This window comes from Littorina saxatilis, linkage group LG3 (assembly GCF_037325665.1).
Source record: "Littorina saxatilis isolate snail1 linkage group LG3, US_GU_Lsax_2.0, whole genome shotgun sequence".
NCBI classification, from domain to species: Eukaryota; Metazoa; Mollusca; class Gastropoda; order Littorinimorpha; family Littorinidae; genus Littorina; species Littorina saxatilis.
The window spans coordinates 73883799-73895808 of NC_090247.1; the positions used below are offsets into that span (position 1 = coordinate 73883799).

The 12010-nt window shown below is 47.3% G+C and overlaps 1 protein-coding gene across 1 annotated transcript in view; it reads left to right on the plus strand.

Annotated features, from left to right (window-relative positions):
* Positions 1 to 12010, plus strand: part of LOC138963232 (intermembrane lipid transfer protein VPS13A-like) — a 152807-nt gene that overhangs the window by 98966 nt on the left and 41831 nt on the right. Inside the window, exons 57-60 of the mRNA XM_070335289.1 lie at positions 1921 to 2035; positions 3110 to 3244; positions 3740 to 3829; positions 5069 to 5287. Of these exons, the coding sequence (XP_070191390.1) occupies positions 1921 to 2035; positions 3110 to 3244; positions 3740 to 3829; positions 5069 to 5287 (559 nt within the window). The remainder of the gene's footprint in view (positions 1 to 1920; positions 2036 to 3109; positions 3245 to 3739; positions 3830 to 5068; positions 5288 to 12010) is intronic.

A 12010-nucleotide genomic window follows, 5' to 3' on the forward strand; every position in this document is an offset into this window, starting at 1 on the left:
TGGCTCTAGACTTGAAATAATGTCTCGAAGCGACATTGTTGAACGTGGTCAGCCATTCAGTGACAAAGAATCCAGGTATTCCTGGAAGTGGGAATGGCTGGATTTCGTTCGGAAGGCAAGTCAGAAGAAGTAATGTGCCCATACGGACTATGGCTCCGAAAGGTTGCTATTTCTGGCAAAGCATACTGTCAGTGTCAGTTGTGCCGGAAAGAAATAGGTTACGCGAACAAGGGCTTCGCTGCTATCACAGGCCACTGTGAAACGCAGATGTTGGTAAAGGCATAATTTAGTTGCTCAATCTTCTTTGGGGGGAGGTCATTTTAGGTAAAAAATCTAAAAAAAAATCTTCAAATTCGGGGCCCTCGCCTTTGTAAGCTGAACTCACTTTTTCCAATGCTAGGCCCTGCAGAAAGGGTTGCAAAGTCACTCATTTAGCTGCCCTCTACCTAAAACCTCCTTATCTGGAGTGAGTTTGGAATTGTGTGCAATTATGTAAAATTCTGACAGATATATATATTGATGTGCACAGTGTTATATATATTGATGTGCACTGTTATATATATTGATGTGCACTGTTATATATATTGATGTGCACTGTTATATATATTGATGTGCACTGTTATATATATTGATGTGCACTGTTATCTATATTGATGTGCACTATTATATATATTGATGTGCACTGTTATATATATTGATGTGCACTGTTATATATATTGATGTGCACTGTTATATATATTGATGTGCACTGTTATATATATTGATGTGCACTGTTATATATATTGATGTGCACTGTTATATATATTGATGTGCACTGTTATATATATTGATGTGCACTGTTATATATATTGATGTGCACAGTGTTATATATATTGATGTGCACTGTTTGAAACTGAGTAAAAAAGCTTGATAGCTAAATGAGTGACTTTGTCAGAAAAGGTTACTGTGTACACATGAAGGTAAAGGGAAAAGCATTTGATTGATATTTGCTATGAAACAGATGAAAGAATTGGACCATTCCCTTCAGTTAATCTTATATGGTGACAACTGCTACTAAGGGGGTATATGAGAATGAGCTTCCCAGGAATTGTGTTGGTAACTCTCTTATTATAATGTGATAATGTATATAAACATCTAGGGCTGTTTTCTGTATATCCCCCCGCGGGTTAGGGGGAAGAATTTACCTGATGCTCCCCAGCATGTCGTAAGAGGCGACTAACGGATTCTGTTTCTCCTTTTACCCTTGTTAAGTGTTTCTTGTATAGAATATAGTCAATGTTTGTAAAGATTTTTGTCAAGCAGTATGTAAGAAATGTTAAGTCCTTTGTACTGGAAACTTGCATTCTCCCAGTAAGGTCATATAATGTACTACGTTGCAAGCCCCTGGAGCAAATTTTTGATTAGTGCTTTTGTGAACAAGAAATAATTAACAAGTGGCTCTATCCCATCTCCCCCCTTTCCCTGTCGCGATATAACCTTGAACGGTTGAAAACGACGTTAAACACCAAATAAAGAAAGAAAGAAAGTTTTCAGTATTGTTGATAACATGTTCTGTTTGATTAAGGGTATTCAGCTGGTATTTTCTTGTTTTTCACTACCTATTTTATTCATGTTTTTATTACTTAGTTTGTGGAAGAATATTTTTGTAATGTATGTTTGATGGTGTATGCTTTTGATTAAGCGTTGTTGACTATGAATGTAGATGTAAATGCTTATATAACTGTGTTTTAATTTAATTTTAAATGTGTCAAGCGCAAAGAGCATAATTGTAAAGTTATGATGTTGCCCTATATAAATGCTCATTTATTATCATTATTATTATTATTATTTCTCTGTCTGAGTGTCTGTGTGTAGTGTGAATTAGTTTGAAACGAAATACATGTAGTAATCAGTTTCATATCTCTTGATTTACTCTTCAAGCTATGAACTGACATACACGGCCGTGTGGTGGCAAGAGATGCTACAGGGGAAGGAGAAGTCCAAAAACTTCCTCTGCCTCTCAACTCAGGAAGAAAAGAAGTCTTTCAACTTTCAGGTAAGTTTGCATTTCAAGTGTAACTTGAACAGACAAAAATGATCCAAATAAGTCCAAACGCTTCCTCTGCCTCTCAACTCTGGTGACCTATATGGTGCTGGATTCTCCTCCTCTGCCTCTCAACTCTGGTGACCTATGTGGTGCTGGATTCTCCTCCTCTGCCTCTCAACTCTGGTGACCTATATGGTGCTGGATTCTCCTCCTCTGCCTCTCAACTCTGGTGACCTATATGGTGCTGGATTCTCCTCCTCTGCCTCTCAACTCTGGTGACCTATATGGTGCTGGATTCTCCTCCTCTGACTCTCAACTCTGGTGACCTATATGGTGCTGGATTCTCCTCCTCTGCCTCTCAACTCTGGTGACCTATATGGTGCTGGATTCTCCTCCTCTGCCTCTCAACTCTGGTGACCTATATGGTGCTGGATTCTCCTCCTCTGACTCAACTCTGGTGACCTATATGGTGCTGGATTCTCCTCCTCTGACTCTCAACTCTGGTGACCTATATGGTGCTGGATTCTCCTCCTCTGACTCTCAACTCTGGTGACCTATATGGTGCTGGATTCTCCTCCTCTGCCTCTCAACTCTGGTGACCTATCTGGTGCTGGATTCTCCTCCTCTGCCTCTCAACTCTGGTGACCTATATGGTGCTGGATTCTCCTCCTCTGACTCTCAACTCTGGTGACCTATATGGTGCTGGATTCTCCTCCTCTGACTCTCAACTCTGGTGACCTATATGGTGCTGGATTCTCCTCCTCTGACTTGATTAACAATTTTTTGCGAGTACAGAGTGGAAAGGGGTGAAAAAGATGCCATCGGCTGTCACCATTCGGTTGTTGCCTTCTTGGTTATATTTTATTTACAGGGGTACCTGTGATGTGGGGACCCTCCAATGAGAGGACACCTCCATTGACAGGACAAATTCTGTAGTCCCTTTCTCTAGTATCTGGACCAAAGCATACCTTTCATGCCAGGCCACCTGCAATGTAGGGACACTTGGCGGGTCCCAAGGCTGTCCTTTCATCGCAGGTACCAGTGTATAAGTAGATGATTATTATGCCCTGTGTGTGTTGACAGGTTCTATGCAAGGAGGGGGAGAAGCTGTATCCTCCCCAGGTGGTGCCCAAAACTCTGCCCTACTACACCATCACCCTCCACCCACCTGTCATTCTGCACAACTACCTGCCCTACGACCTGCAGTTCTCTCTACAGGTAAACAGTATTAAATTACTTGTGTGTGGATTTGGATGATCCTATTTGTTGGGTGTTGCTTAGCTTGACTGTCGATGTGTCAGATTTGGTTTTCTGCCAGGGGAGTTTCATTTACTTAAAGACATAGGACACTGCTTGACTGAAAATATTTTGCCTGTAAAATTCACAAAGTGTGTTAATACAAATGTTAAAAAATTTGAGAAATATACCAGACAGAATTTATTTTAGTCAGACTTTTGAATAGTTATGATGACATGCCAAGAGTCATATAAACGAGGGTTGGGTAATTCGATGGGGTATTTGACCAATCAATTGCAATCACAGTGGTGTAAATTCTGGTTTGCGTTTGTCAGAATGATGTGTTTCTATTTGAATTATTGTATGATGTCTTTCGGATATGGCTGAAAATAGCAAAATTACCTGACAAGGAAATATGGTTTTCACAGCGAGTAACTTGTGTTTTGAAGATAACGGACAGTGAATGGTGTTTTGCAGGGAACCAGCATGTCCAGCAGCCTGACCCACGGAGAGAGCACACCGCTCTACACAGTGGACGTCCACAACAACTTCAAACTTCTCTTCTCTGTGAGTGTGCATCCTACCAGTCTTTAGCTCATTGTGTCTCAATTAGTTTCTGAAGGTGTACATGCAGTTACGGCCTTCCTTGATTTAGCCCCGAAGTTTTGTGTGGGAAGACTTTGCTAAGTCCTTTTACTGACAAAATTCAGTGCCAAAAATGTTGCAGCGAGCTCTGTGAATTAAGTACCTTGATGAAGTCGACTTTACCCAATTAACATTCGGATGAGGGTGAGAATATATAGGATTGATTTGGATTTGTTTGGTGCCCCCTATTAGTGTTGAAAGGTTTCTGGAGAGTGACTGTGGTTCTCACAGTGTTGGGGTTGACCTTCAGGGGTATCAAACCTTCCTATTGTCATGGAGCTTGAGAGGGCAAAGGTACACACATTAGTGGTTCCGCCCCAAAATGATAGTAGCCAGCTACTGTGCTGAGACAGGAGCAGGCCTGTTTACCCATATGATTTCGCCGTATTTTGTACGCAAAGTTGCCAAGGATACGACCAATACGTTTGGAGAGAAAAAAATACGACGATCGTAAAAAAAATCAAGTTTGATCGTGATCACTAAATGGAAGAAGAAGAAGAAGAAATCGAAAGTAGGTTGCCAAACCTGTTCTCGCGATAGCCCAGTGGATAAAATCCAGCTTTGGTCAATGTAATCACGTGAGACGGGATATGATAAGATTTTATCTGCCGCCATTGTTGCTTTTGAGTCCAGCACGTTGACGAAAATGTCCAAGCGAAAAGCAGTAACGCCTAAAAGTTCCACTTCTGAAAACGGACAATGTTATTGCTGCCCTTGAAGCAATAGCTCATGAACGTTTCTTGTGAGTTGCAAAATACTCTCAATATTTTGAAAATACGCTGAATCTCGGTGAAAAGTACACCAAAGTCAAAGTGTGGGTAAACAGGTCTGCAGGAGCCTTACACAACGAGCTTGGATAGAGCAAGTGACTCTCACATGCTTCTGGTTGGCACTTGATCTGTGCATGCCAAATGTCTTACAAACTCCCTCCCCCCCCCCAAAAAAAAGGCCTGTTATTTGTGACATTAATTAGGACTAGGAGAGGTAGATTGAACTGTTAGATGGCACACACAAAAAAGACGAGGGGTTTCTACTGTTTGTGAGATGACTGATTGCATGAAGGACGTCCGCTGTTTCATAATCCATGAAAGATTTTTGTAGTTCTAAGATGCTTCTTTCAGCAAGTAAAAAAATTAACTTTTCCGTTTTTGCTTGTTTCAGTTGACAGACTACTTAAACTGTGACTGGTCAGGCACCCTGGACGTGTCGCCTGACCTTGAGGAGTTCAAGGCCATCCCCATGGAAACTGACATTGACGCGGACAACGCGAACAAGCACCTGAGCCTGAGCATCCACGCTGACAGCAGCGGTGGCATGGACCTGCACATCTACACTCCGTACTGGGTGGTCAACAAGACACAGCTTCCGCTCCACCTTAGGGTAGGGGTCCAGCTTTGCACGGTGGAGCTGCTAACAGTTTGTTTTGAGCATAGCATGTGATGTTATACAGTGGAAACCCCCTTTTAAGACCTCCAAAAATCTGAGAAAATCAGGTTTTACACGGCCATGATGGGTATCATGCGTGGTGTCTGGTTGTCTCCTGCGCTTGTTACTCTGCAGGAGGTCTGCCCGCTGGCTTTAGCCAACACGCTCCGACTTCTGGGCAGCTCATGGAGTGTATGTGACCCAAACCTGGGGGTTTGGTTCACGGGCACCAGGGCGTGTCCACACACCGGTGGGCCTGCGTGCCGCATGTTCGGGGCCAAACCTCCGCGCCCTTGAAATTCTGCCACCCAACACCTCATGGAGGATTGCTTCAAAGCTTGCATAGGACTTATTGTGGAGAGGCTAACTGGCAGGAGAGACTTAAGCATTGCTCTCTTTTCGCCGGTGCTGCGTGCAGCTTGGCTAGCCAGCGGTGAAGGCTGAAATCGAGTTGTGACCAGCACATGTATTTTTAAAGCCAACACACTACGAACGCATCCCATAGCCATTTGTTGGGCATCAGGTCTAACAGAAAAGGGAGTCTTAAAATGGGGGTAAACTAAGTTTATTTACACAGGTTATGAATAGAAAGTCTAAGAAAACAGGGTCTTTAAAGGGAGGAACTCTTAAATATTGGGGGTCTTAGAAGGAGCTGTACTTGTGTAGGCATCATTAAATTACATATTCTTACTCCGAGTCACATATTTAGCATTGACGCAGTCGATAGCTAAGGTGTCTGAAACGCTATCCCGCCTATAGACTAAGGGAAGCAACCCAAGCTAAAAAAGTAGCAAGCTTGCTACCCTGGGTTGCCTCCCGTAGCGTATCACGCCACAGATCTCGTACCCGGTACGAGACACCCTCATTCGACTCCTTTCAGCCAGAGAGATAAGGTCGTTTTTTGCGCTATGCTCCGAGGCCGTTTCGTTTTGTCAGCCTGACACCCACCGGCCTCGGCCTCCCGTCTTCTCCTAGCTGTTTCCAGTTGGTGAGATTGTTCCTTATTTTATTTTGACATTGTATTTGATTCTGCTGGAAATTGCTTACGTCCTCTGGACTCAGAAGTTTCTTCAGCGGTTTCTAATTGCGTTGGTCGCCATTTTGGTGGCCATTTTTTGCTAGCACGTGGTGTTTCTACTGAGTTGGTTTTCGTCCGTGCTCGGACGGTGAGCTTACTCGGTAGGAAGTTAGTTTTAGATGCCTTGTAGGTATCTTTTTCTTGCTAGTAAATAATTTTTCTGCTGAATTTCTTGTCCGCTCTGGACTTCGATTTTACAGTAGTTGTTTTGTTGGCCTCCAGTTGGAGCCATTTTTCGCTAGCACGCTGTGTTTCTACTGAGTAGTTTTTCGTCCGTGCCCGGTCGCTTTACTATCTTGGTAGGCTGTTAGTTTTAGCTGCTTTAGCGGCTACTGCGCTAGTGCTAAGTTTATTTTCTACTAGGATTCTTCATCCGTTCTGGACTTAGAATTCTACAGTAGTTGTATTCGGCGGCCGCCTTTTGGTAGTCGTCCTTTATCCTAGCATGTTGTGCTATCGAGATGTTTACGTCCTTTCTAGGAATGTAAACTACCTTGGTAGGCTGTTATTTAGCTTCTTACGAAGCTATTATTATTTTGCTAGTTGATTATTCTGCTGATTTTTAGGTCCGTTCCGGACTTAGTAAATTTTCAGTAGTCTTTGTTTACCTCTTGTCAGCTTCCGTTTTCGGCAGCTGCACTTCCGGTTAGACTGGTATGCCTGTTTGGGTCCGTGCTCGGACTTTGAACATTTTGCCAGTAGCATGTTTTTGTAGCTACTTTTGTGGCTTGTTTGCTAGTGCTAGTTCCGGTTCTGCTGAAGCTTACGTCCTCGAGACTTGTTACCTTTCAGTAGATTACTTTCTCACGTCGCCGGCTGGGCGTTTAGTGAGAAAAGACGGGGGGGGGGAGGGGGGCTTCCTCGTCTTATGCCAATAGCCCCATGGTACATGTTTCTGATCCTAAGACTAATTCGGTCTTTTCTGTGCCTTTTTCGGCGCCGGAAGAGACTCCGTCTGTCTCTCAGACGTCAGTTTCGGCCGCTTTTGCGGCCGTTTGGCTAGTCTTATTGCTTCTTTGCTTACAGAGATCCGTACTTCTGGGGGCTTGCTTGGTGGCTTCGAGGGTGACGACGGCAGCTTCGGATTCCGGACGTTTTTTACCCGGGTCCTTGTCGCTCACTTGCGTTTCCGGAGCGTCGGCCCAGTCTACTGGCGCTCGTGTTGTCTCTGGATTCCACTCGCGGGGACAAGCTTCCCTTCGTGGCCGGCCTCGGTGGCTTCCGCTTGCGGGAGTGCACCTGAGCGTGTCCCTTCGGGGACGCGGCCAGTACAAGGTATGTGCTCGCAGCAGCCGTCTTCGGCAGCTGCACTTCCGGTTCCCGGAAGTAGTGGTTCACTGGTTGCGGACAGACCATGGTCCCCTCCGGTTCGAGCTGCGCTTTACGTCAGCAGTCGTCCGCGACAGCTGCTTCCAGTTTCGGCCGGAAGTAAGAGGTTCACTGGCTAGTGCACAGGCTACTGTCACGTCCGGTTCGAGCTTCGACTTACGTCAGCAGTCGTCCGCGACAGCTGCTTCCGGCTCCAGCCGGAAGTAAGAGGTTCACTGGCTAGTGCACAGGCTACTGTCACGTCCGGTTCGAGCTTCGACTTACGTCAGCAGTCGTCCGCGACAGCTGCTTCCGGCTCCGACCGGAAGTAAGGTTCACTGGCTAGTGCACAGGCTACTGTCACGTCCGGTTCGAGCTTCGACTTACGTCAGCAGTCGTCCGCGACAGCTGCTTCCGGCTCCGGCCGGAAGTAAGAGGTTCACCGGCTAGTGCACAGACTACTGTCACGTCCGGTTCGAGCCTTGCCCTACGGCAGCAGTCGCCCGCGACAGCTGTTCTTCCGGTTCCGGCCGGAAGTGTAGGTTCACTGGTTAGTGCACAGGCTACTGTCACGTCCGGTTCGAGCCTTGCCTTACGTCGGCAGTCGTACACGACAGCTGCTCTTCCGGTTCACGGAAGTAGTGCCTCGTTGGAAAGCGGACAAATAATGATCCCATCCGGCTTGAGCTGCGCTATACGTAAGCAGTCGTCCGCGACAGCTTCTCTTCCGGCGCCGGCTGGAAATGTTAGTTCATCGGTGTGTGGGCAGCCCATGGCCCTTTCCGGTTTGAGCTTTGCCTTTTGCACGGCAGCCATTTCCGGCAGCTTCGCTTCCGGCCTTGGCAGGAAGGTAGGTCAAGCGGGTAGTGCACAGGTTACTGTCACTTTGGGTTCCGAGCTTCAGCTCGTAGGTGGCTCAGCGCCAGCTTTGGCATAGCGCTGCTGTTGCTGCCGCACTTCCGGCTCCTCCCGGATTTTCCGGTTCAGTTCCCGCTGCTTCCGTTTGGTCGCCGGTGAATTTCGAACAAGGCTTGCCCTATGGGCATACAGGCTTCTTGCCTCTGTTGGGACAGCAGCATCCACACACTCCGGTGGTGGCCGCTAGCTCCTCTCTCCCACTTTCCTTGGGTTTTTGATTCCTCTCATCCTCCTCTCAGTTAGGGAATGAGCACAATCGATTGCCAACAGGAAGGACTTCAGGTTGGCAAAGAGGAAGCAGCTACTTCTGGTTTGTAGAATCACCCTTAGTAGTTTTTCGCCTTTTTTGCCTTTTCGCCAAGCCCCCCTCTTCGACAGGGGGTTGCCTCCGGCGTCGGTTTTGTCGCTGGTTCCTCAGGGTTCAGCTTCGGAGCTGGCATCGGAATGCCTTGCCGCTCCTGCGCAGGCTTCCTCCTTCGTGCCCTTAGCGAATCAGAGGAAGTTGCCTTGGCCAAGGTCGTCTCGAAGTCGCCTGTTGGCCTTTCCCCGTCCGCGTGCACCGTTTCCGGTCACGCCGGAACTTCTTTCGCTTCTTACGAAGCCGTTGAGGAAGGATTCGGTTCTGCCGTTCTATGGGCAGAATCTCCTATTCTCTGAGGAAGGGGGGCTGACAACTTTTGGAACTCAGTTCCATTTCCGAGACTCTCCTGCGGGCGCTTTCTCGCGCTCTGGCAGATTCCTTGGCGCCCTTTACCCTTAGTAAAGAGCAGGACGCGGAGGAAGTGTCTCACTCCTCTCCACACTTACAAGGGTGAACGAGGCACAGATGAGGCTGTCCTCTCTGCACTATTTCCATGCGGTCTCGTGCAGAAGGGACTTGTTTCTTGCCCACTCCCGGTTTTCTGAGGAGTCGACAAGGAACATTCTCAGATCGTCATCCTTGGTGGACGGTCTCTCTCCGGCAGCCTGGCCTCTCATGCCAGAAGCAGGGGATTGAGACCAACAGAGAACAGCGGTTCCCTTCTTTTGAGCTTCAATCCAAAAGCAGGCCGCTCCTAAGCAGGCTATACCTAAGCGGACTCAGCCTAAGCGGCCTAAGTCCTCAGCTCAGGTGAGATTGTTTCTTTCACAGCCGTCATAGGTACGCTGGGTTTTTGAAACAACAGCTGGCCTTAGGGCTTCGGGGTTTTAGCCTCGGCTGGAGCAACAGCCATTTCATCCGTTGGCGGTGGTGGTTGTTGCTTTCCTTGTGCTTGTGGCTTCGGGCTTCGACATTCTTTCTTTTTCCCAGCGTATGGGTGCTGAGAGGTCGATTTCCGTTTAAAGGGGGGTTTCTGCCTTTGGGCTTCCCCGTTTTCTCTTTGCCACGAGCTTCTGGACTTGGTCCAGGTTTGTCTTTCGCCGAGTCTGACTTTGTCTTTCTCTAGCGATCAGACGCGTTCTGGTGTTTCGTCCAAACTTAAGGTTCACTTGAGTTGGCCTCGGAAGTAACATTCAGATTTTCCTGAGGGTGCATTGTCTGGGCAATGCATGTTTGAGAAGTCATTCTTGGCTTGTCATTTTTTCTCAGGTTTTTTGGCTACTCCTCCCCTTTTTGGGCAGAGGTCTAGCTAATGTTCCAGTTTTCTCGGTGCTGGCCTCTAGGCCAGCATCTTTTTCGGCGGCCGAAACTTTTGGTTTCTTATTGTGCCTGTGTACTTTGGGTACTTTGGTGCAATGGCCGGCCTACGGGCAGCAAGGCTCTCGGCCTTAGCCTGTGTTATAGTCTCCTGCCTGTCGTGTTGCGACTTTGGCAATTTGGTTCTTGTGACTGCGGATTTCGTCTCTTCCTCTGCTCCATCATGCTTGCAGGATGTGAGTTGGGACGATTTCTGCTGGGTTGGGCTTCCGGCCTGGTCACCCCTTTTTCACTTGCAACTATGACTATTACTTTTTTCTCCTGAGAACTCTGGTCTCGGGAGTCTGACGGCTGGTTCGCTTCACGGTTTTCCGTCTTTCTTACCAGCCTCGTTCTTTCTGTTTCGGGTTTTTTGATTCATTTTCAATTACCTACAAGCAGTCTGCTCTGGGAACACGCTGGCTTTTGTCATTTTGTTTCCGGTCTCCGGTCACATTAGGATTTGGCCACTGCGGGTCCGCATTTCCGGTGCTTACGCACTACCTTAGGTCGCTTCGTCCTCATTTTTACCCCTCTCTCTGCTTTCGCAGGGATGGGCAGGGGACGACTGGTGACCGTCTTCCTTGAGTTTTGCTCATTGAGTTGGACTCTGGTACTTGGTACTCAGGCGTCTCTCTCTTTCCAGTTTGGAGTTTGGTCACGCTTCTGGAGCTGACTGTTCTCTCAAGGGCCTTTTGGGCCTCACTCCATCCCAAAGTTTTCTTACTTTGGCATGTTTGCCTTATGGTCTCCGTGAGGGTCGGTCCTTTTCAGGGCTTAGCCGGCAACCTTACGCACGGATCTTTCCAGGCCATTAGCATTTCCTTCCAATTTAAGGGGGGGGGGGGCAGCTTGTCCTTCCCTCTACTTGGTCGGGTTTATCCAAGACTGGGGTCCTTTTCCGGACTGTTTTACGGTTCAGAAGTTTGGAAGAAGTGCTGGGCACAGCTTACTGGCTCTCTGATGTTGTCTTTCGCATTTCTTGCCTGAGAGACATCTCGGCTGTCAATCAGGGTGGTTCTCGGTCCGTTTCTGTCCTTTGGCAGTGGGCCAGTTCCTGGCAAGGGTTTAGAGTGAGTCAGTGGTTTCTTTCTCACGGGATCCTTTCCTGACTTTTGGCAGTGGGCCAGTTTCTTGGCAAGGGATTTTCTTTCCCTCCGCCTTGTCATAGCTTTATGCTATCTTTCCCTCGGCTCGGCCCGAGCTCTTTTCCAGGGCCTGGGCCTCCTCCTTGGCCTTTTTGGCCTATGAGGTTTGGATGATGTCCTGCGCACAGCTTCTGGCGCTAGGATTTTGTCTTATCAGGTTCTGCAGACATTGCTGCCCTCTGTCAGGATGGGTCTCGGCCCATTCCTTCCTTGGTGGCAGCTGGTTTTGTCTCTCCAGAACTTTAGAGTGAGTTTGAACTTTTTGATCTTACCCACCACCTTGTTGGAGTTATCTGCTAAATATGTGACTCGGAGTAAGAATATGTAATTTAATCGAAAATTTTTAATTAAATTTTCATTTGATTAATATACTTACCCGAGTCACATAGGTAATTCCCTCCCACCTTCCCCGCTTTTAGTTTCTTTGTATTCTAGAAGTCGAATGAGGGTGTCTCGTACCGGGTACGAGATCTGTGGCGTGATACGCTACGGGAGGCAACCCAGGGTAGCAAGCTTGCTACTTTTTTAGCTTGGGTTGCTTCCCTTAGTCTATAGGCGGGATAGCGTTT